Genomic DNA, 25746 nt, shown 5'->3' on the forward strand with positions numbered 1-25746 from the left:
TCTCACCTCCACCTTCCGCTTGGAGTCGCCGAGGAAGGTCTCCAGCACGACGGAGCGGTCGCCGGTGAGGAAGCACGCGCGGTGCGACAGCAGCGGGCTCAGCACGCGCTCCGGGAGTAGGGCTCCTGTCGTTGTGTGACGTGTATCACATGAGTGTGTCTCTCTCACCTCCACCTTCCGCTTGGAGTCGCCGAGGAAGGTCTCCAGCACGACGGAGCGGTCGCCGGTGAGGAAGCACGCGCGGTGCGACAGCAGCGGGCTCAGCACGCGCTCCGGGAGTAGGGCTCCTGTCGTTGTGTGACGTGTATCACATGAGTGTGTCTCTCTCACCTCCACCTTCCGCTTGGAGTCGCCGAGGAAGGTCTCCAGCACGACGGAGCGGTCGCCGGTGAGGAAGCACGCGCGGGGCGACAGCAGCGGGCTCAGCACGCGCTCCGGGAGTAGGGCTCCTGTCGTTGTGTGACGTGTATCACATGAGTGTGTCTCTCTCACCTCCACCTTCCGCTTGGAGTCGCCGAGGAAGGTCTCCAGCACGACGGAGCGGTCGCCGGTGAGGAAGCACGCGCGGTGCGACAGCAGCGGGCTCAGCACGCGCTCCGGGAGTAGGGCTCCTGTCGTTGTGTGACGTGTATCACATGAGTGTGTCTCTCTCACCTCCACCTTCCACTTGGAGTCGCCGAGGAAGGTCGCCAGCACGACGGAGCGGTCGCCGGTGAGGAAGCACGCGCGGTGCGACAGCAGCGGGCTCAGCACGCGCTCCGGGAGTAGGGCTCCTGTCGTTGTGTGACGTGTATCACATGAGTGTGTCTCTCTCACCTCCACCTTTCGCTTGGAGTCGCCGAGGAAGGTCTCCAGCACGACGGAGCGGTCGCCGGTGAGGAAGCACGCGCGGTGCGACAGCAGCGGGCTCAGCACGCGCTCCGGGAGTAGGGCTCCTGTCGTTGTGTGACGTGTATCACATGAGTGTGTCTCTCTCACCTCCACCTTCCGCTTGGAGTCGCCGAGGAAGGTCTCCAGCACGACGGAGCGGTCGCCGGTGAGGAAGCACGCGCGGTGCGACAGCAGCGGGCTCAGCACGCGCTCCGGGGAATACGGGTCGTCGCAGAACATGCACACCATTATTCTGGAAAAGGTAATTGTAATGTTAAAGTTTAGTCAGTGACTGAGGAGTTATTTTAGTACCGCTGGACTAGAGCTGGTCGCGTAAAGGTAGCTGTAATTTTCTGATTGCGAAGATCTCCGTGTTAACCTGCGTGGATGCCATTGTACAGATGCCAGCCCGTCCGCCCCTCTTTTCTTCAGTACGTGACTAGACACTAATTTATAAAGACGTGTGTTATCATGTCATCGTCAGAAGTTTCGGATGGATAAAACGTTGCCAATGTGCAACTTCATTCGTTACGCGTCCGTTTCGTTCCGGATCAGCTCGCAATTGGTTAGTATGATAAGGCTCCAAGGCGCAACTTAAGGTGCTTAGGACGTATATATACGTATAATATAAGGTACTGTTGGTATCATGCTTTGCAGCGAACCCGGCGCAGGTAAGCGTGGAACACTTATACACGATTTAAGATAAATAAAACATTATTGCGTTTTTTTACTGTCATATCTTACCTTATATCAGAGTCGAAGCACACGATGACGTCGCGATACAGATGCGCGTATGACGCCTTGTCGCGGTTGGCGCGGATCATCTCCTGTATCGCGTCAGACGTGAGAGCTTCGGTGCCAAGCTCCGTGATCGACGCATCCATGTATGAGCCGTGGAGACTGGGGAAGAGAGGTACAGAATTAGTGTGTGAAGGGGATGAATGGGAGTAAAGTTGGTATAGAAAACTATCATAGTAACCGTTGTTTGTAGACCAAGGTAGCGTTGCGCCTCTGACGGAAACGATTATAAAACATCTGACAGAAAATTTAGGCACCAACAGTTGTAGCTGTATTTGTAAGACCAGCCAGATGCGTCATACGTCACGTCCCGCCACGCATCGGTTGCTGGCATGTTGCATGTCTAATTAATAATGTTTACAAGTACTATTTATATTGACTATAATATAACATTTATAGATGGTAAATAAACGTACTTCTCCGCCAAGTTCTGTCCCTCCTCCTGAAGCCGCATCATCTCCTTCTTGTCCATGCCCTCGTCTTGTATGAACATCACAACCAATGGGAGCCCCTGCGGATAAAACACCATATTATTAGAAATGCTTTTAAACAGTTAAATTCCGTATAATCAGACGTAATAGAAAATAGGGACGCAATCCGGCTGGGGCAGATATAAATATTAGTTTAAAAAACATAACTTCGTTTACATAATTATGACGTGTCTAGGATGTAAATACAAACAGTAAGGTCTAGCGTGTAAATTACTCTGGTGAAAGAGTTTACCCATTTTGCTTGCGTAGATTTCTTATATATCAGCTGTTTTGTATATCACGATTTCAGAGTAGACTCAATAATTGAAGTTGCTCACTATAAATGGGTTATAGACTTGGAAAGGCTAATGTCATTGACAAAATACCATACTATACAGGGTGTTGCAAAAAGGGTATATCAAGCCGAAACCAGCATGTGCAGCATGTTATATCTAAGCCCGGGAAAGAAGTCGGAATCTCAAAATACGTTACCGTTTTTGAGTAATTAACGTCCAAAGTTTTACTCGAAAACTGGGTACCAACAACCCTATCGTGACACAGTGACCTACATATCAACGAGTGTCAACGACCTTATAAAATCACGTACCTATGGAAACCGATCCGTTCATTTTTAAATATTTTATTCTTTAAGCCCGCGCTACACTCGCGCCGCGAAAGCGTAAATTGCGAGTTCACGCCGGTATTTATTTTTACTTGTCTCTAATATTACGTAAATAATAGACAGTGAAAAAAAAGACTTAGTGAAACTATTTCTGTTTATTTAATTGGGTTATGAAATCCGACGAAATAAAAATGCCGGAAACGGGAACGAGTCTTCGACTTACTGGTTACTGGCAACATGTAGTAGTAGTTTATTTTCTCTATTGGCAACAAGGCAACAATATGGCAACGGGTGGAAAAATTGCTTTCTGCTTTTTTATGTTTACTAAATAATATTACTAGTAACTAATTTGGAAGTTCATAGGAATAATTATAATCGAGATTCAGTGCGGATTTAAACTTTAGCATAATTAAACCGAAACACTTGGAACTTACACAAGTCTGACCGATTTAACCTTTTTCTCGTGGTTCAAGTGTTTTGTTGTTTTTCGTGTTAAGTATTACTTCAAAACAGTTAGTATTGTGAAAGTGGAATGTGATTAATGTGATTATTTGAGGCTGCGGTGGTTCATCAGATGTCTGTGAAGAGTTGAAGATGTAGTGTTGTGTTTGTTGTGGAAAAGGATTGTTGTGAAAATGGATTGAACTTTGGAATTAACTAGGTATGTTTTTCTTTGATTGTATCCCAAGAATGTTCTTGTTGCAATGTTTCAAAACTAGGGAGGTATAACGTACAAATTCCAAACATACTCTTGTGTTTCTAATCAGTAATATTTCTAATTTGCGGCCTCCGATTTATCATATGTTTTTGAGGTTATGTTATTGTTTACAATAAACACGTCAGCTTTTGACGTAATGATATTAGAACGTAGGGTTGCCAAAAACGATACAGACTAAAATATGGATTAAATTTTGTATGGGACGATAAAAATGTCGTGCGCCCGATTCCAACATCGAAAACGTTATCTCCGGGATAAGTTGTGTGGACCCTTTTCGGCTTAATATACCAATTTTGCAACACCCTGTATAAGCCATGAATGATAATAAAACATAATGTTACCTGGAAAGGCAGTTTGTCCTCCTGCTCCAGACTCGAGAGCAGGGTCTTCTCTGCGCATGCTCGAATGAACTCGAACGAATCTTGATCCTGATACACGCAGAAGTAGCCTGTAACAACAATGTTTTATTTTATTACACATAGCAGGTAGTTTTTTCAGCTATATTCTTATTTTTGTGAGCTGTTGACCTCAAGGATGTAGGCGTTCTTCAGTCGGCTTTAGACCATTTTAAAGTTCATTAAAATCAGATCCTCAAAGGCAAAGTGAGATACTTAGATGCTTTAGTTACGTAGACGGCGGCCGAACGGTCGGTCAGCCTTTAATATAACCGTACGCCAGAAGACACTTTGGGGGTAAGCTGGGGTGCGGGTGGAATGTATTAAAAGCTCGCGACGCCATGGTCTAGATTGCAGTATGGAGGCGCTTGGAATCCTTCCTTTTTTCTCTTAAAGTACTGACCGTTGCTCTGATTATCATCAGCCGCGTGGTCGGTGCGCACGCGCATAGTCACGCGCCAGCTGCCGCCGAGCGCGCGACAGCATTGGGCGGCATCGCAACCGGCTAAGAGACGGGAGCCGAACTCGTTGGCTACTCCTTCCAACTGTAAAGAGACGCAAATTGTATAGTAATTTATGTTTATTATAGATAGATAGTCCAGGATTCCTGGACTACGCTAATATCGGCGAACCTCACCATAGAATAGAATATATCTTTATCACCATCGCTCTTTTATGATAATAATAATAATAATAATATGTGGGGACATCTCACACACTGCCATCCGCCCCCAAGCTAGGTAGAACCTGTGTTATGGGTGTCGTACAGCTGATATATCTACACAAATACATATAGATAGATACTAAATATAAATATCAACACCCAAGACCCGAGAAAAAATATCTGTGTTTAAACAAATATCTGCCCCAGCCGGGAATCGAACCAGGGACCTTCAGCATAGCAGTCAGGGACACTAACCACTACACCAGTCAGCCGTAAATATACATACTCAACGCGTCAATGCGTTGAACACTTCAGTTGATATTCCTAAGCATATAATGGGTACTACAGATAGGTATACAAATACAACTCACGCCGAGTATGATGACTTTGATCTGGTTGGAGTCGGTGGTGAGCGCCCAGGGCGCGGCCGGCGGGCCCGCTAGGCCTTGGGACTCGCCCGTCGACGTCAGAGAACTGGGGACAATGGGAGAGAATAAGTATTAAGAAAGGTTAGCGTGGGACGCCCTCCTGCCCGCTGGACCGTCAGGTAGGTAACTGGTAGTGGTTTCATTGGTAAAAGCCGAGAATGGTGGTTTGGTGTAGCGGTCCTTGGGAGGCCTATGTCCAACCGTGGACAATTACGGGATGATGATGATGGCTAGACGTCAGATAAAATTCTTAGCACGTCTGTGACAGTCACTAGAGCTGAACTAGAAAAGCATTAGCCTCCAAAAGCGTTCAAAAGACTCGCCCAACCGGGAACCGGCAGCGTGACATCGATTTAGTTAACTCCAAGAGCATTCATTAGTCAACTCAAAGTGCAATCTAAACTCGACTCTACTTACCCGACTTTAGTATTCAATATCACCGGCAGAGTCTAATCCAGACAGTTTGCGCCGGCGCGGCGTCGCTCCCACATAAGAGTTCATTCAAAAGTCGACTCTACTCACCCGACTTTAGTGTTCAATATGACGGGCAGAGTGGAGTCCAGACAGTTGGCTTGGGCGGGGCAGTGCTCGCGCATGGGGCAGTGCACGAAGCCGAGGTGCTGGAACAGCATCAGCTTGCGGTCCTGCTCCAGCCGGTCCAGCATCTTGTATCTGAGGGGAGATGGGGGTGTGTTAGTTAGTGTAGACCATCTATACACATACCTACATAGTAATAAAACAAAGTCGTGTTGGTAACACTACTTATAATTCCAGTCATATGCTACTTTTTATCCCGCAATTCCCACGGGAATACTTTATAAAACGGGCTAAGAGGAACTGTCACTAGTTACTAAAGTGTAACTACGAAATGTCTTTCGGTAACTACTAAATAGCTTAAGAGGGCGCCGCGCAAATAATATGTAATTGCGAAATATTTGCGTTGCTCTGTTGCATTGCTGTATCGTTTTTACTAAGGCTTTAGTTATGAGATTTATATGATAATATATTTGAGAATACATTTTTTCGATTATAAAGTTCGAAAACGCAATTACTTTTAGTTTCCTCGATAGAAAAAAAATCCAAAGTTACCTCTGCAACGGAAAACCAAAACCAACAGAAACCTCACTACGCCTTCAATACTCAAAAGAACGTTATGAGTTTTTATATTGTAATAAAACTAATCGTTTTGGATATAGTATAAACTTTAATTTTTCAAAATATGTGTTTATTTCAATAATACGAAGAAAATAATAAAATTGACGCGTATTCCGTCCAGTCTAAGAGCTGCCCCGTGTCCCCCGTATCCGCGTTAGTCTGGCTACGGCCGTCAGACGGGGAGGTTGTGTCGCTTGCGCTCGCGCACGGATCTGCTACGTAAACAGACTTTCGTGTCAGTTCACTATGGAAAACAAAGCAAAGGAAGAATGAGAAGTGGTTGGCGAAAAAACCTAGCTAAACACATGCATGAAGAAATTAAATAAGTCAAACTTGTACACTTACCCCTTTCTTATACCTACCTACCTAATGAATTTAGGTCAAGGCCAAGGACAGGGTTGTGGCGCTCCTTGGAGGCCTATGTTCAGTTGTGGACGTGTAGTGGCTGATGATGATGATGATGATGAGGACAATAAAATCGAAGTACTTATACTTAGTATAAAAATATTTTTTTTCGTGAATTTAAAATTTCTTATTAGAATAATAGATAGATATCGTTCAGTACTTATGTCAGGTTCATTGACCTGTCTTCGGCAGTAACACTAATTTAAATTTATAATTAATTAATTATAGTAATGTGGTAAGAAAATAAAAACGTTGTAGGGCAAGAAAGCTACCGGCCAAGAGTTATGAAAACAAAGAGAATACTTACTCCTGTTGCTTCGTAAGTATATTCGGTACTCGGTAGGTACCTATGTAGAATATCTCCATATCTACCAACGTAGCGCGTTCACTGCGCGGTAACAAAGTGCCTATCTATGTCCGTAGTAGGTTCCTATTCTTCTAGCAAATACATCTGCCTAGTATTATATTACCTACCTACCTATCTACTGCTAAATCTACGAATTTACTCGTTACAAAACTGTAGCTTTCTTCTATTACTTATAGGGTAAACGTACCAGATGTTGGCATTTCTCTGCAGAATACATTATTTACATCTGATCACACAATGACAAAAAGAAAACAACGGTCTTAAAATTTTGTAGACAAAGAGGATAGTGTTGAAATGTAAGTATTATTGATGGAAATTTATTCACCACTGTATAGTCCTAACAGTTTAAAGATTATTTAATTGAGTTTTTTTCTTCTATATTTTAAACTATCGTTTGACAAAATCCAAAAACTACAGAGGCGTGCTTCAATACCTAAGACGACAGATAGTACCTACCAATTACCAATAATGTAATTTGTAAACTTATAAACTCATCAAGGTATCCCAAACCTGATCGTTTGATAATTAGGTACTAGTTGGCACAACACTTTTACATAACTTGTCTAATTTCATAATGTGTTTATTTTTTAGCTTCCTACATCTCATTCGCCTGCTAAATCGTTTAATGAAAAACAAAATATTTAGAGGTTGGCTGCTATAACTAAGACGCAAAGTAATTCAAATGTAAGTTACAAACATTAAATTCTAAAAGGTATCCTGAACCTAGTTAAAAAAAAAACTTTAATTTGATAGTTTGTTTATTTCTAGCTTTCCATACTTCATTCGCCAGCTGAATCAAATGAAGAAGATTCTAAAGTACAACCAGAAGAAAAAAATAATGAAATAAGAATCAGTGGAAACATAATTGTAGATTTTATGTATTTATATTTACAGTTACTAGAAATATCACATCATAACTCTCCATTAGGTTGTAACATTAATCATTTGAAACTATTAGGAGAAAAAAGGAAGGGATTTGTGTCAAAATTTGAGTTTGTTTGCAAAATGTGCAACCTTAAATTGATTTTAAAGCTGTAAAAAATCTAATGATAAAAATAAATTCAACCTAAACGAAAATGTGATAAGTGCTTTCATGTCTATTGGTGGCTTGGTGCTGGAAACGCGAGCTTAGAACAGGTATCTGCTTCACTTGAAATTATCTGTCTGTGAACTATGGGAATTTAATGAGTACTAGAATCTCGATGTGCAGCTTTCCTCACGATATTTACCTTCATCGTAAGAGGGAATATGCACGCGATTCAAATAAATGTCAAATATTATTTTTAATAAACTTGGTAATTCAAAATTATGCCTCTATCAATATTTTTGACTTTAATTTATTTTTTCCGAGTCATTATTGTTGAAAAGTAGAAAAAAACTATCGTAAATTCAAATCTTTAAAACATGACGCTGATGATAAATTATGTTGGTATGTCAATCTCATTTTTCATAGAAACTTTGTTGGTCACGTGACTTTTTTACTATGGAGAATGAGTTTTTTTTTTCGCGAATTTTGAAATTCTGATTTCAGTTTCGAGCTTAGATATACCATCATGCTGCACATGTAGGTTTCGGCTTAGTATACCCTTTTTGCAACACCCTGTATACATTCACAAATTCTTCAAGTCAACCTTTATGGTTGTACTGTTAACAGGGATGTAGTGTTTAAATCACAAAAACGATGCATTTGTGCAATTTTCAAGCTTAAACGCACAGATAGCTGCAGAACGTATTTTAAAAATAATAATTTATTTACATTTCCGTCTCTTTATGTGTATGAAGTAGCCGCATTTGTAAAGTCGAACCCCAATCTCTTTGAACGATTCAAAAGTCAGCGCTACGGTGACAGAATCTGCAATATTGGACACAAAACGGCCAAGTTCAGTAAAAATATTTTCGGAATGGCGCCCGCAATTTATAATAAAATCCCAAATACCATACGACAGATTGATGATCTCAATGCGTTTAAACTTAAACTAAAAAAATATCTTATCAATAAAGCATATTATTCTATAAATGAATTCCTTGTTGACATTTACTAATTTTAAAACAAATAATTTTATTACTTATCACCATTTTAATTTAATTAGACGAATTTAATATATAATCATTCTTGACATAGACACACGCACACACATTGACAAACTTATTAATGAGTTCATTAGGTTTTTTTTTTATATTTATTTTTATATCATTTTTTTTGCAACAATATTATTATTTGGCTCAAATTTTTATATGTATTTTTTCTTTTATCTTTCTAGTTATTGCATGTCATATGTAGCATGGACTTTAATCTTTAAAATATTTGTACGCCCTGTGGCATAGCATAGCGGAACTTTGTTAATATGTACCACCTTACCATTAACCTGTGTTAAACAAATAAATGATTTGATTTGATTTGATTGATTTGGTGTGGAAATAAAAGTAAGCCTAAAACTCTTTAAATTAAATAAAAACTACTGTATACACAAAAACAATTAAGTATTACTTAACCTAAATTTAAATAAACATAAAATATACATTATCTGTCGTACCCACTTTGAAGATTAAATAATTTGAATACAAACGAAACGGTCAACTTCTGGGGTTTTTACCCTATTTAGCTGTTCTTTTATTTTACATGAGTTTATTTCAATGATTATAATAATAATAAATATGTAGAACACACCGACTGTAAATTATAATAGGGACATAAAATATGCAAAAATAATACCTACTCAATTCTAAAATTCGTAACTATTTTGTGAAGGTTTCCAATAAAATTATTTCAAATAAGTATTTAGTTTCTGTTGTTTTTATATGTAGGTATTGGTAAAACCTTTATGGCCGTTTTCAATATCCTAATTATTCACCCAGTGATTTGGTTACCAACATACAATTTTTTATAGATTCTTCGTACAAGAACTGTAAAAATTTTACGTCGGTAAACAAATACATAGGTAGATAGGATATTGAAACAAGCCTTTATTCAATTGGTGAACATTGTTTTTTTTCTTAGGTTTAGGTAATAACTGTTTTTTTAAAACGGAACCACTGTGCGCCGGCCGCCACAGCCGCCTCACGCACACATACACGGAGCGTATTGAATACCTAAAATCGATTAGCGTCAAAAGCTCGGCGCCCTCTTAAGGGATTTAGGTACATAATGGGTATAAAGTTATGCGCAATGGTTTAGTGCGAATGGAAGATAACATAATAGAAAAAGGCGCTACAAAGGGATTAAACAAGTGATTGGGCTTATTACAAGCATTGTAACATTATAAGAAAACATTGGACAAATATCTGATAAGGTATTTGCCTAGTTGCGTTTACATTACATTGATATAAATTTCCCGATTTACGGTTCCACCAACATCCAATCAAATAGCTTTAAAACCTTTCCTTTTTCCACCCAGGTTTAAAGTACGAAGTAAAACATACCTAAAGTCCTCCTGCAACACGTCAGTAATCTGCTTGATGTCCTCCTGCGTGATGGTGCCCGACGGGGATATGCTCTTGAAATGGTAGAACAGATCCGCGTGCTCTAGTAGCAGCTCCTGGAATAGAATAAAACGTGTTATATTAGCTTAGCGTACATATAAATAGCTACATTATATTATGGTCGAGTTTTTCTGAGTAAAGTATCGCATTAGTTTGGTAATTCGACAGACAATACGGTAATAATGTTACTAATGTAAATATCAAATAATTAAGGGTATAATATAAATAATAACTCAGTACGCGTAAGTGTGATTTCAGCCATATTCCCGCGCTCCAGCATCCTATTCTTTGTATTTCGACTGTAAACTTATTTGGTCCATACGTTCCTACTTATCGTACGACAATACCGCTAAATAATGCATTCCTATAATATCGGGCAACCGATCGCTAGCGGTCATCGGAGCTCGGTATCTCACATTTTTTAGGGTTTTGACTTTTTGAGTCGGTGTTTTTCAAACAGCACAGATTCCGTTCGGGTCGTAGGACAGTATCCAATCTGTTGAACAAAGCTCCGACAGCCGCCGCCCCCGCCAGCCCACACTACTGTACCTGCAGGTTGTGTATGTGCGCATAGTGCTAGCGGTCATCGGAGCTCATCCCTTTGTTCTTATGAAGATAAAAGAACGTAGCTAAATAATGCATTCCTGAGAATATTGGACAACCGATCGCTAGCGGCCATCGGAGCTCTTTCTCTCACTACGGTGTACGTAGTGAGAGAAAGAGCTCCGGTTCCTATTCCTGACATTTGCAATTTATGTAAAAGTTTTGGTATTCTTGTGTCACCTGCATACATTATCTATCAAAAGTTTCATGATAGTTTCCGCTAGAGGCGCCACTTTTTATGCGAGAAAACTGAAACTTTTATAGTTTTCGACCAATTATCAAACCAGTACTAGACCTTCGGAGCTCTTTCTCTCACTTCGTATACCCTCCCATTCCTGCCATTCGACTGAAGTATAACAGTCTGTGTACCTGCAGGTTGTTGGCGCAGTCCCTGCGCATGCGCGCCTGGTGCTGCTCGTACACGCGCTGCTGCTGCGGCTCCGACAGCGCCTCGAAGCACTCCCGCCCCATGAACAGCACGCGCAGTTCGGAGAGGGGTTTGCCGGGGGTGACACAGCCGGTCTCTTCGAGGAGGCGCTTGAATTGTTGGCACCATCTGGTAGGGAAGAAAGCAATATTTTTATTTTAAAAGTTGCGAAGGTATTGGCTTATGTGGCAATCCAGGAATCTAGGGTACCAGCTTACTACATGGCAAATTTCAAGCAAATAGGGTCAGCCGTTCTACCATGAAAAAGTTACAAACATCGTTACAAACTTTCACGTTTATAATGTTAGTAGTCGTAGAATGATTAAGGAAGACTTCTAGAGTGGATACCATGAACAAGCAGCCGTGAGGACAGACTTTTGTGTTGTGATGATCCTTGAAATTAGTTTATGTACTGCAGTGGACGAATGCGGCGTTATGATATTTATAAATACGGCCGAGTGGCATTCCATTCGAGAGCAACCCGCTAGACGGCTATACCAACAAACTAATAAGTACAGCTAGAAAGACAAAAGTGTGAGGATTGCCCCATTTTACACTGCTTTCGGCCTAAATTTATCCATCGCCACATATTTATCTTTGTCACATAACATATCTAATATTTAAAAACCCGCTGAAAATCTACACTTACTCATAATTCCTCTGCTCCTCCTGTGCCTCTTGAAGATATGACTTGAACACGGAGGCTGCCTCGTTGGTCTCCAATATTTCGTACGGTATCTTCTGTGATTCGCCCAGCGTCTGTAATGAATATTACATTTACTATTAGGAACACTCTGGCGAAAAGTGGGTCTGCCTACCCCGCAAGTACCTGTGCCTAATGTACACACGGCACCTCCAAATGGTTGGCAGGGCACACAAACGTAGTGTATGTGTGCACACTAACGTGGTCTATGTGTGCAATAAAGCAGAAATCGGTAAATACACCAGTAACAAACCACACACACACACACACAACAGCACAAACGAGTTTGCGCGTAGGCAAACGCCCTTACACCAGCTGTGACATAAAAATATCAACCGGTCGAGTAAGTCAAATAGTTATAAAATTGACTTGAAGCAAAATTTCACAACTTGTAGCTATACTCTTCGTAGCTCATTGGTAGTATGTTAGACTTATGAAACATAGGTCGTGAGTTCGAGTCCACTGATGGGTATTTTTATTTTACTTTATTTAAATTTAGCGTTAATTTAAACGCTGTTGAGTATAAAATAAATTTATTTGAAATTGACAAATGACTACAAGCTGCATAGCTGTCGACTATTTCTCTTCGCTAAAAATATATGATTCGTTCTTCATTTGAGAAGTAAAACCATTCTACCCTCATACCATATGAATAAACGAAATTAGTTTTTAGTTTTAGTGACAATTCACCTCTGCGTCTGCATAGTGATTCACTTTGTGATTTGTCAATTTATAATTAATTTATCTTCGCAGTCACTATGGAAAGTCATTTGACCATGTTCAAAAAGGCGGAGATAATTGTATTATATGAACAAAATATTACAATTAGTGAAATCGCAAGACGTTTAACGGTAAGTAACATAGAATTGTAAATATTTTATTTGACTGTTAGAATATTTGTATTTGTATAAGCTAAGTATTTGTTTTTTTTGTTTGCAGAGGAGAACTGTTCAATTATGGGTTCACCGATACGCAGATTCGGGACAGTAGTCGTCTATACGGATGCATCACCACGCCATCGAGAAATCGTAGCTGCACATAGCGCTGATCCGTTCTGCAGCACCCGTTCTACGGCCACAACACATAATCTATCCCTACAAACCGTACGGGTTCACTTGCGTGCTGCAGGGTTGCGGTGTCGGAGGCCGACGAAGAAAATTGCTCTAACCGATCAGCATCGTCGAAACAGAGTGCGTTTTGCGACTGACTATTTTAAACTTTGATTGGTGCAACAATGTGGTGATATTTAGTGATGAAAAGTCCTTTAAGTCAGACCAGGATGGATGGTAAGATATTATGGCGAAAAAGTGGTGAAAATTATAGTTATTGGGGTTAGCTCAGTAATTTTTATTTTTCCATTTGTATAAGATTTTAGTTATTTTGTTAAATACTTATTATTATTTACAATTATGGGTAAGCCAATGTGTTAATGATGTTATTGTTACTGAGGTTGGAATAAGTTATCTTATTTCTAGCTAATTAACATGTTGATTCATATAACTAATGACTTGCCTATTTACTTTAGTAAAACAGCCAGTCCATCCTTTTCTGATGTTTATTATGATTTAAAACTGCTAATTGAAAATTTTCCTTATTAATATAAACTACAACTATGTTTTAAAACGAAAAACAACAAAAACGTAACATCCTTAATGTTTATGTTACGGCAAGAATAAATTTTGTAATTTTAACACTTAATAACTTGTTTCATTTACTTTCTGTGTTGCTCTTATTCGTATATACTACAATACTATTATTAGCCATATTAAAAAATAAACTAAATCTATAAAAAAAACAAAAAAGGAATTTTGCAAGTTCACAGGGATTTGAACCACCATACCGATTATTGTAAGTCTTGTATCATACCAACTGAGCCATTCAATCTATTACAATTCATTGCAAAATTTTGCTTCATATCATAAAAACAATGAGTCATTGTCACTGGCACAACTACATTCTTACAATATCCGTGTGTGGGTTGCCCAGAACTAAATAATAACGTCGACGTCGCTGACACACACATACACTACCTACGTTAGTGTGCCCTGCCAACCATTTAACGTTGCCGTGTGTACATTAGTACAAGGCGTAAATGTGTGTGTGTGTTTTTTTAATTTTTTTATTAGGACCATATTGTTTCATGCTTGAGAACGAACAGCTAAGCTACAACTGGGTCGTCTGGTATACCTTCAATGATACACCAGGATCTTGCTGGAATATAGACTAATACATAATATTATGTAGAAGTGTGTATCTCTGCTATTAATAGACATACGTAGTCAGACTGTTGTGTGCGCCTCGTTCATTCAGACTCTAATCCTTTCAACACAGCGATAAACTCTATTTCAGCTCCAGTATTAGTCACCGACACGCTAAGAGGGTCATCTTTAGTAAGCCGTTGTGTACCTGGTAACTAAAGCACTGTCGCTAAGAACAGCAAAAAACCTTCACGGTTACTGTGCGAGCGTGATGGCACTATTACTGTACTCATGCGAGAGACAAATATAAAAAGGGCAATGCCCGTTTTTCGCTGTGCTTAGCGACCGTGTCGCCGTCGACACACACGTCGTGGAAGCCACCACCATCATCATCATCATCAGCACGACCTGGTAGCGGGGCCGCTCGCCCATGGGCAGCGTGCTGTCGGCGCCGAGCGGGCTCTCCCCGTCCGAGCGCGCGTCCGAGCCGGACCCGCCGCCGCCGCGAGGAGGCACGCGGGGGAGGCGCACTGACCCACCACATAGCAGGCTTAGTTCATACCACTATTGGTCATCTTGAGCAACCCTCAGTGTAGGTACATGGTATCTAAATTCTTAATAACCACTACGCAAGCTTATTTGAACCCTCTATTGGTCACGTTAAGTAACCCTCAGTTGGCACTATTACCTACCTGGTATCTAGTAGTAGGACACTGGTAACCTAGTATCCGAGACCTTGATGCCAAACGCGAGCGTCGTAACGTTATTTCCAAGCCTTCCTACAACTATACATACAACCTAACGCTTTACCACCTCTTGAGCAGCGTCCCTCGCAAATCTGACATAACTTGTATGAATCTGACAGATATTTGACAGCGTCGCTCACTTGTCAAATCTGTCTCATATTTAAGACACTTGACCGACGCTGCTTAAGGATTTTAGATTGCTAATTTGACAGCGTCACTCGCTTATCTAATCTGACATAATTTGTATGAATCTGACAGATATTTGACTGGTTATAGCTTGTCAATTGCTAATGTGTCGGTGGTACGGTCAACGGTCGCCATCATTTCCGCTGTGCTTAGCGACCGTGCCGCCATCGACACATACGTCGTGGAAGCCACCATCACCATCATCATCATCATCATCATCAGCGTCACCTGGTAGCGGGGCCGCTCGCCCATGGGCAGCGTGCTGTCGGCGCCGAGCGGGCTCTCCCCGTCCGAGCGCGCGTCCGAGCCGGACCCGCCGCCGCCCGAGCGGAAGTAGACAGAGAAGTCGCGGTGGGAGCGAAGTTGGCGGACCACCATTGGCCAGTCGCTGGAATGAAAGGTGGTTCACATTAGTATGACATGAGAAAGATTTCGGGGAAACCGTGGACAAGATCGGCACATGGGGGTCACTCTCTAAGTGGACGAAAGAACGAACGAGAATTAAAGCTATAAATGTTTTTTTTTTTTTTTTATTTGACCAAAAAAAAAACACACAAAAAGTAACTTAATATTAATATGGCCTAAAATTAACTTAACTTTAGACTTATACAAAAAAATATCTGTTTTGAGTTTTTGGTGGTAACAAATAATGCAGTAGTTTATTATGTATTTTTATAACTTCTAAACTAGGTAAAAACCTGTATTTTAGAAGTTAAATATATACTTAAATTAGGCATTATTTGTGGCCAGTTGCTTTATAAATACATTAAAACGTTGATTTTAAATTGTTAAGTACATGATAATTAAGAAAGTATTTTAGATTATATTTATGAAATAAATTTAAAGTTTAACAAATTATGCCATGGGAAAGTGATTTAGAAAGAAAAAAAAGTTGCTATTATGTTGTATACAGTCTAAAAATTTACATAAATACTGTGAAAGGGAACACTACTGCGTTTACAATAGGGTTTCGAGCAAGCATTCTGTGTCACTGTAATTAAGCTTAAGCAGAAAGGCTGTAACGGCAGTTTTGCACTCATTCCTATTTAGGCAGTAGATGGATAGATTCCTATTTATTTTATTGTAGAGGCGCGTGCTTAAGGCTACATAGTTTTGACCAGCGAATCGGGTTCTAAGTTTTACTGTTGGAAGCACATTTTTATTTGGCCTGGATTTAGAGTATTTGGCTATTTGTTCTGCAGAAAGGGAACGGTGAATTCTTAAAATAGCTTTCAATATGTACAGCTGCCTGACTGTCAACATTTTGCACTCTGAGTAGACGTTTTATACGTTAAACGTTAATTGTCACGCAATCGCTTAATACAACGAGATAGAGTCGTGGACAGGCGCTGCGCTAACCACGGTTCTGTTACGTTGTATTAAGCTCGCCGAATGCGTGACAATGGACAACATTTCATTTTCTTTACCCTATATTTTTATTAGCTATTCGGAAAGTTCATAGAAAATTAGAGGACCCGTATTTTTTATTTTGTATATACATTAATTTTTGCATGTTATTTTTAACTTTAAAGTTAATTATTTTAAAACCGGAAGTGACATCACATATTAGGCTCAATTTTTATTTTTGTCTATTGCCTTATTCTCGAAAAAAAACATAAATGACACTGACAAGTGACATTTAAACTTTGTTTACATGCCAACCAACAAATAGGTCATTTTTAAATGACATTGATATTTCTGATGATACAAAGTACCTACTTATCATGTAAAACAATAAGCAGAAGCATTTTTTCAGTTGTGGCATGCTCTGGGACATATTATGTAGAGGTCATCTCTTAATACGTACTAACCATTTTATATAATAAGTAAAAAAAAGGCAGAAAATGTCAGAACAGAATTTATAAAAATTACCCAAATAAACAACAACGTCACGATAAAACGTCAACGTCTAACTGTCTGAAGAACGAAATTTTTCCAGAGCAGCTCAAAATTGCTAGGATACTACCTGTTCACAAAAAAGGATCTCGCACTGATCCTAAAAATATAGACCCATATCACTTTTACCAACTCTATCAAAAATCTTTGAAAAAATTATTAAAAATCAATTGACACTCCATTTAAACTTTAATAACGTAATTAATAATAGACAATTTGGCTATCAAAAATCAATTGGCACAATAGATGCAGTAGATTTATTAGTAAATGATGTAACGATGATGCTTGACCAAAAAATGAAAGTAGCATGCTTATTCCTGGATCTAAGTGCTGCCTTTGATTTGGTGGATCATGAAATTTTACTTTATAAATTAAAACACTACGGAGTCAGAGGTAAATTTTATAACCTACTACAGTCATATCTTAGTAATAGGAAACAATTTGTCGAACTGCTTACCATAGAGGACGACCATGAAACTGTACATAGATCAAACTTAGTTAAAATTGCTAGAGGTGTGCCTCAAGGATCTATCTTAGGCCCGATACTATTTATTATATTTATTAATGATTTAATTAATTACGTCACTAGATCTGTACCCGATACTCAATTAGTTGTATTCGCGGACGATACTAACGCAATATTCAATGCTACAGACATAGACTCGCTTAACGAGAAGGTTCACATGGCCATAAGTGCCTTCTGCAAATGGTTTAGTATCAATAATTTAAAACTAAATGCAAGCAAAACAAATGCAATGCTTTTCAAATCTACATGTAGGAGCAATGACGAGATTAATGTTTATATTGATGGTAAAAAAGTGGAATGTGTAGAATCTGCAAAATTTCTAGGCATACAGATAGATTGCCACCTGAACTGGAAAGAGGAACTCAAGTCAATTGAAAGTGCCCTGAGCTCGGCTTGTTTTGCCCTCCGTAGTCTAAGAGATGAACTAAAACTAAAAAATCTCATGCAAGTCTACTATGCATTAGTCGAATCTAAATTGCGCTATAGCATACAGTTTTGGGGTAACAGCTACCACTATAATATGAAAAAAGCATTTGTAATGCAAAAAAGGGCTGTGAGAACAATGTAACGAATTCCACAGCAACAATCCTGTCGGGAACTATTTGTTCAACTTGGCATACTTACCGCGCCATGCCTCTATATCCTGGTGTGCACATCTAATCTCATCAAACACTTAAATAAATTCGAGTCTGCTGCAGAAAGGACAGAAAGATTAAAGACTAGGCGAAAAAACCTAAAAACTGAAATGTGTCCACGGCTTAACATTGTTAAACACACACCGAGATATCAGGCCCTGCTTCTGTTTAATAAACTACCAAGCGATCTAAAACAGATTGTCTCCCATACTAAATTCAAAAACAATCTAAAACCGTATTTGTTAAAGAAGGGTTACTATAGTGTGGAAGAATATTTAAGTGATACTGATAAGTCTGACATCTTTTTATAATTAATAAGTAATTTAAATTTTAACTTAATTCTAATTGTTGATAATATTTTAAATTTAACATAACCTATCCACATGAGATTTTTAATGATTATTATATTTTGTAAATTGAATATAGATAATAATTTATTGTTTGACTTGTATAACACATCATATTAATTAATTATATTATGTTACGTGGTGGTGTAGACATTAAGATTTTCAAATACAATTGTTAATATTGTTATATGAAATAAAATACAATACAATACAATACAATACAACGTCAATCAAAAAATGAAAGTGTCAGTTACTTTGTTTTTAAATCTAAAGGCTTTGATCATCAAAATTCATCGCACCTGATGCATGATGTCATCAGCACTTTTTTACTATTTTATGATTTTCTCGAAAATGATACATCCAAAAAATACCAAAACATTTTTTTTGTGGCCTTTAGAGCTAAATCTCGAAATGGTTTTCGATTTATAGGCTTTAGTTTTTTTGAAATGTTGTCCATTCTTGTTCGTTCATTCGTCGACTTAGAGTCGCCCCCCTGGACTGACAAACTTGGTGTTCACAAAAGGAGGCCATAGGTACGCAACAGTAGGTGATAGAGGGGTGATAATGATTTTGAAATTATTATAACGTGCACGAACGTAGCCTGAAGTGGTGGCCAAATTATTAGAGAATGATATAATATCAAAACTTGACCAATCTTATCTATAACAATAGATGGCTGAGGACAAATTTAATTTATCTAACGGTACAGACGTAGATAAAAGTCACTTTATCGCCATTCGCAATAAATACGGCGCTGTGATTGGTGGAACGCGCATTAAACGAGTTTATCGACGTCGATAACGAGCCCGTGTAGCGGCCGCATGGACCAATCTTTTCTGAAGATGAACAAGCTACTCACTTCTCCTGCAGATCCTCAGTAGGCAGTTGCATCCGGGACAATATCTGCGGTAGTTTGGACAACTGTTTGCGCAGTTTCTTATTGGATCGTTCTTCTTTCAACCTTCTGATGTGACGACGGAACACCACCTGAAATTAATTGTTTGTCATTAGTGGTTGTTGTGAAAATATCATAATTTATTAATAAGATACACTGTTTGTATGAGGACAATATAATTATTACTGTTTCTGTCCATTGAATACAATTGCAAACTTCGTTTGACATTTAATTTAAATGAGTACTGAGAAGCCTGATGTAACTTTCCAAGGTCTAAATTAACTTTGTATCTATAGCAAAATGTTGGCATTTATACCAGCCGGTAATCTAACCCGGGACTTTTAACATAGTGAGCGATACTAGAGTGTAATTAATTTCTTGAAATTTTGAATGAAATAAGAAACGGTACAGTATACTTACTTGAGTTCCGTCATTTCCAAATTGTTGGACGAATTTGGTCCATTCTGCGTAATTACATAGCCTCTTGCTCACTGTAGACCACACCTCCCTGTTAAATTACCAAATATACATTCATTATCGACCTCATCAATAGTCAAATAAGAAATAAAATGCCTTTTATAATCCGAAAAGGTTGCTATTCGTTCTTAAAGGTAAATTTTCACCAGATATGTGCTATGCTACGTTGATATAGACGTGTTTGATTTCCACATAGCCTGACATAGCGTAGGATTGTCATTAGTAAGATGTAATTTATTTCACATCATCGCAGCATAGCAAGATAGCACTTCTCTGGCAGAAAGGCACCGTAAATCTAATATATTAATTCTACTATAGAATAAAATAAACATACGAATAAAAGAATAAAGACTAAAATCGCACCTGTGATCCTGCACATGTATCCTTATAAGCTGAGTGAAGGCTTCCGTGACGAAATCTAGCGTCTCCCTTCTTATTCGTAATGCTTCTGCGTAGTTCGCCACCTGTAGACAAAATATTAAATCAATGTTGTTTATATTTGGACGAGACAAAGGTATCCAAAGCTTTACTCTGAATAAAGAGAAAAGTTAATCCAGATAGGAACTAAAAACTTTGTAAAATATAGCGTCCTATGACGTTTGATTGACAGATTGTGCCTGGTAAATAAAGTTAGTTTTCCCTTGACAACGAGCAAATGACAAATAAAATAATAAAATGTATGGATTTGACAGCTGTCATAGAACTCGTGCTATATTTTACAAAGTACAGATTCAACAAAGCTGCATCACATCACACTACATAAGGGTACTTATACATTGCATCAATATCTCGCTACCATCAAGCTAACGAAGGTTCCAATAAATACGCTTACGAAGGTGAAATCGTTTAAAATCGAGTGAGCAAACATTTTTACACGAGGGGTGTTGTTTATTTTTAGTTACTAGTACGTTGTAACATCATTATTTATAGAAGATAAGGTCTAACTAAGGGGTCCGTATATTTACTATGTAATTTATTATGGACCTTATCAGAAAGGTACTTTTGTTCAGCACATGACGACTTTTGAACGATGATGATAATAGAATACATATTATCCGCAATGATAAAACTGGAAGACAAAATCCTACGACAAAAAAGGCACTGTTTTTTTTTCATCCAACCGAACCCTTAAATCAATGAACCCTTCTGTAATCGGGACCCGTTGACCCGATATCCACAAGGGCCGAATTACATATGCCACTTGCTTTATGAATTATGGAGTAAACAACAACATACAAAAAATATATTCAATAAAAGATAGTACAGAAAAGCTGTGGAAAGTTTTATAGAAGGATAAAAATGTGGGCAAGACGTCGATGATATCAAGGTGTTCAAATAATTAAATAAATTATTATACATTAGCTGTTCCCGCAAGCTTCGCTTCGCCTTAAAAAGTTTTCCCGTGGGAATTCCGGGATGAAAAGTAGCCTTTGTTCTTTCTCAGGGTCTAGACCAGGGTGTATATCAAATTTCATTCAAATCCGTTCAGTAGTTTTTTATATATTTTTTTAAATATTTTTGGTTGATTGTTTTAAGACTACTAAACGTCAAATTAAACCATGCAATACAAGATTATAAACCCCACATAATACACATCAAATAAACCGAAGACGAGTGTTGTGGAAGTCCTATGTCCAATAGGCTATAATAATAATAAAGGCACTAAAACTCACCTTAATCCTAGCCTTCGCTTTATCGACCATCTGCGCCAACAATATAAACGCCTGTTCCACATTGACATTGTCATGGCTCGACGTCTCGACTATCGGTATGCACCCCTTGAACTCCTTCCTTTGAACCAGTCTCTCAGCTTCCCTGACGCCTTGTTCGCAAGCCTCGTCGTTCTTAGAGGTGACCAGGACCACTGGCTTCTTCAACTTGATGATGCTTTGGAGGATTGCCGCTAGCGTTTCGTTCTGGAAATGGTTTGGTTGGTTTTAGATTGTGGTGTGGTTTGAGAGGTTTTGTGAAGAGCTAGGGTGTTTCAGTTGGGTGGGCATAAAACACTGTTAGTATGATAATAATATTTTGCACACTACTGTAAGTATCAATGTGTTCTTTGTATACATATGATGTAGAATGAAAAAAAACGGTTATACATATGGTGCGCATTTAGGATCATCACACCAATAATGGACCAGCGTGGTGGAAATGTGGTAGAAATGGTCCAAGTCTATTTACATTTCAGAATTTAAAGGGATATGCTATAAACATTCCATTCGTGTGAGCGAACTTCAGGCACCCCGCACAGAAAAAGAAGACCATCTTTCAACTTAAAAAATCCTCACCTGCTTCTCCCAAGACCGCCCCGGCACCAGACTAACATCGTAGACACATAGGAACCCGTCCACGGACAGCTTCCCATCAGGCATCAGCCGCTGTTCATATTCCTTCTCTATGCCGAGCTGGTTCTTGCACACGTACATCAGCTTCTCGGCTGATTGGATCTTCGTGGATACGCAGCGTTTGACGTATGCGTCCGTTTTGCTCACTAGGGGAGAGGGGTTGTTCGTTAGGTATAGAGAAAATGTTTTTCTGGTTTATCAGGTCAGATTTAATACGAGTATCCTGGAGATGAAACCATGATAATGAAATAAAATTGTTATAAAAGGCCTCATTTTAAATAAGTCTAATACATTTTTTTTTGGTACAAATATTTTATTCGATAATACATGGTGCTAAAAAAGGCAGTATATACTGTATATAGTTTGTTTTTAACAAACGACTACTGAATATGTCTCTCGCACATTTCCGATATTGACAAAGTGAGATGGGTCATTGACAAAACCAATACCAACGCAGTAAAAAGTTTACGTAATCGTTTGTCAAAAAATTTTACGTAAATAGAAAAAGACTCAAGGGGGTCATTCTGAAACTATGAAAGTTATTCAATAACTATAAAAGTTTTTCAATGATGACTGAAGTACCTCCAGACCCTATTCACACATAATGCTTGTATACCAGCCAGCCATACCTCTAAACGGCTGGAAGCACGCGTCGTCCACAAACTCGGTCTGCTCCAGCACCTCGAACCGCCACTCCGAGTCGTCGTGCTGCCGGCTCACGCTGCCCCAGTACAGGAAGTGCTCGTTGTTCACCACGCGCCCGCTGAAGTCCGACTGGAGAAGACATCATCAGTAATGAAGTATTAGGTACTATCAGGAATAAATGCTGTTGAATACCCGTGCAGTAGGCAGCTGCGGTAACACTTTGGGGCTAGACAATCATTGACCAAAACTTCGTGGGCGCTTTTAAATGAAATGAGTCTACATTACATGGTATAAAGCAATGTCGCTTCACGCGTCTGGCTGATTTTTGTATTTATCTATGCATGCTTAGATCTTAAAAACTACACAACCGATTTTGATGCGGTTTTTTAAATAGATTGAGTGATTTAAGAGTTTTTTTTAAATATATTCTTTTTATCCCGGAATTCCCACGGGATAACCTTTTAGGGAGAAGCGAAACTCGCTGGATGTAATGAATGTTGCTAGTTCTTTGATAAATGAATTTGTATCAACTATCAAAGCAAATTATAACTTCAATCAATGAAGATTGGTATCATATTTCTAGCCTTACAATTATTTGAGACAGTAATTCATACCAATGATAAACTGGGCTATTGTGGTACAAATATGAGCACAGAAATCATGAAAGGTGACCTTTCTCTAATTTGTCTCAAGATATCAGTGGAAAATCTTTATTGTTCTCCTATTTAGATGATATTTTAGTGAGAACATTTACTAGACCTTGGGAATTTGTTAATTTCTTTATACACAAAAGGCAATAAAGCACTATCTTGATTGTAAAATCAGAAGCTTACGTGAAGGTGACTACTGTTGTGTACCTGAGTTTATCTCTTTACAGCATAATAGATAGACATTGATTTTATAAATCTGTCTCTAGCCAAACCTGTGATACCTTTGGATCTTATGTGTAACACCATTCGGGCTTCTAGGTTATAACTAAATTAATCGGTAAAATGGCGTGACATGGCGCACAAAGCTGACCCTATATAAGGAAAAGGCTAGGAAGAAGAATAAGATTTGGAGATGGTAGAAAGTTTTTTTAGTTCATACGAATATTTACCCTGCACGGGATTCAAACACGTAGCCCTACCTAGCCCCCATAAGCAGGTTAACTACCGCCTGGGCTACAGTATCGACATATAAGTAATATGAAATGACAAGTAATATAAACATAACTTTATTATGCCATTAAAACTACCTAAAAGGTGACGCCCTGACTCCTAAACTAGGACAACCTGTATGTCAGGAGTCAGTCCTTTCCCAGAAATCGTCATAAAGTTTTGATGCTTAAATAATAATATAATTAATTTTCGTGGTAACTAATTTGAAACATCTATGATACATACCTGGCTCAAAACCGATATATGATCTACATTGTAGTCGTCGGCGTGAGTCCTCACGAACCGGTTGCAGAGGCATGACTTGCCCACACCCAGCTGCCCTTTCTCCTTCTCTGTGCCTGAAACAACACATCATCTGCATTATTTTTGTATTATTTATTTACACACTTTTCTTGAGATATTTGCTCCGCCTGGAAAGGTTTTCCCATGGTGAATTATACGAGATTCGTTTTAGGTTTAAAATTACCTAAGTATTTATTTAACTTTCTGATAAAATTCAGATGTATTACTAATAAGGCAAGCAACCGCAAGGGAGTACATTAGTACAAGTTTGAGTGAGTTCGTGTTTTTTTTTTGTATTACTAATTTTATCAAACTATTACGATCAAAGATCAACCACTATAATCCCAATTAGTTAATAAAATAGATTTTTCTATTCAATCACAAGTGTATAATTAAATTTCCTATCAACTTCAAGGCTAAACTTCCTACATAAAATTAAGAGAACATTTTCTTAGTTAGCAATATAATTTCAACAAATATTACTAAGCACATCTCAGTTACCTACATTGAGATTAATAGCCCTTAGAGATAATTTGTGAAAAGCTTTTATCATCATGAAAGTAGTTGCGTGGGCGAATACTAAAACTCAAAAGAAGATATATTTAATTATTTCTATCTGAATGTTCACTTTATAAATGCCCTTAATAGGTACTTAATTATAATATATAAAGTGAATCTTATCATGAGCTTGCAAGCTATCAACTTTCTCTCCTAATGTACCTACATACAGAGGATCTATATTTAGAAATAAGCCAAACAGGATACACTATTGGACTCTGAGATAACAATGCAACAATAGAAGAGGATATTCAATAATATTCAGTCATTTAAGACATCTTTTGATGTATTCCTTCATAATGTTCATGTTGTGAGCATAATATTATGTATGTAGAAAAATAAAATATATTTAATATGAAGACTATTTTTCACAAAACACAGTATAACATTATAAATGAAAACACACACAGAGGAGGGCTTATTGCCAAAAATGTATTTCTACCAGCCAACCAAAGTAAGTTGAAAGTTTGATCAACCAAAGTAAGTTGAAAGTTTGATGCTCTAGTATTTCAACATTAAATACATCCTTATTTAGATGAATTGAAACTCAATAAAAATGCCATTATCAATTGATTTGTAAGCTTTTACACCATGCTAAGAAACTTTATATATTTATGTATAAAGTTTTGTTGATTCTGGCTGGTAAATAATATAGATTAAACTCCAAAAAAGTCTATTTATCTACTAAATCACTTTTCAATTGCTTCAAGATTTTTAGTATAAAATTATAAACATTTAAATTAAA

At 38.4% G+C, this 25746-nt stretch overlaps 1 protein-coding gene across 1 annotated transcript in view; it reads right to left on the bottom strand.

Moving 5' to 3' along the window:
* The window catches only part of LOC105382670 (rho GTPase-activating protein 190), a 45485-nt gene that overhangs the window by 18262 nt on the left and 1477 nt on the right, over positions 1 to 25746 (bottom strand). Inside the window, exons 3-20 of the mRNA XM_048630816.1 lie at positions 24387 to 24499; positions 22986 to 23130; positions 22300 to 22502; positions 21685 to 21927; positions 20375 to 20475; positions 19955 to 20042; positions 19499 to 19626; positions 15464 to 15623; positions 12052 to 12161; positions 11345 to 11531; positions 10313 to 10428; positions 5488 to 5637; positions 4909 to 5011; positions 4277 to 4418; positions 3820 to 3926; positions 2085 to 2179; positions 1615 to 1770; positions 979 to 1123 (exon numbers count right to left, since the gene is read on the bottom strand). Coding sequence (XP_048486773.1) covers positions 979 to 1123; positions 1615 to 1770; positions 2085 to 2179; positions 3820 to 3926; positions 4277 to 4418; positions 4909 to 5011; positions 5488 to 5637; positions 10313 to 10428; positions 11345 to 11531; positions 12052 to 12161; positions 15464 to 15623; positions 19499 to 19626; positions 19955 to 20042; positions 20375 to 20475; positions 21685 to 21927; positions 22300 to 22502; positions 22986 to 23130; positions 24387 to 24499 — 2492 coding nt within the window. The remainder of the gene's footprint in view (positions 1 to 978; positions 1124 to 1614; positions 1771 to 2084; positions 2180 to 3819; positions 3927 to 4276; positions 4419 to 4908; positions 5012 to 5487; positions 5638 to 10312; positions 10429 to 11344; positions 11532 to 12051; positions 12162 to 15463; positions 15624 to 19498; positions 19627 to 19954; positions 20043 to 20374; positions 20476 to 21684; positions 21928 to 22299; positions 22503 to 22985; positions 23131 to 24386; positions 24500 to 25746) is intronic.

The sequence above is a fragment of the Plutella xylostella genome, chromosome 27 (assembly GCF_932276165.1).
Source record: "Plutella xylostella chromosome 27, ilPluXylo3.1, whole genome shotgun sequence".
Lineage (NCBI taxonomy): Eukaryota > Metazoa > Arthropoda > Insecta > Lepidoptera > Plutellidae > Plutella > Plutella xylostella.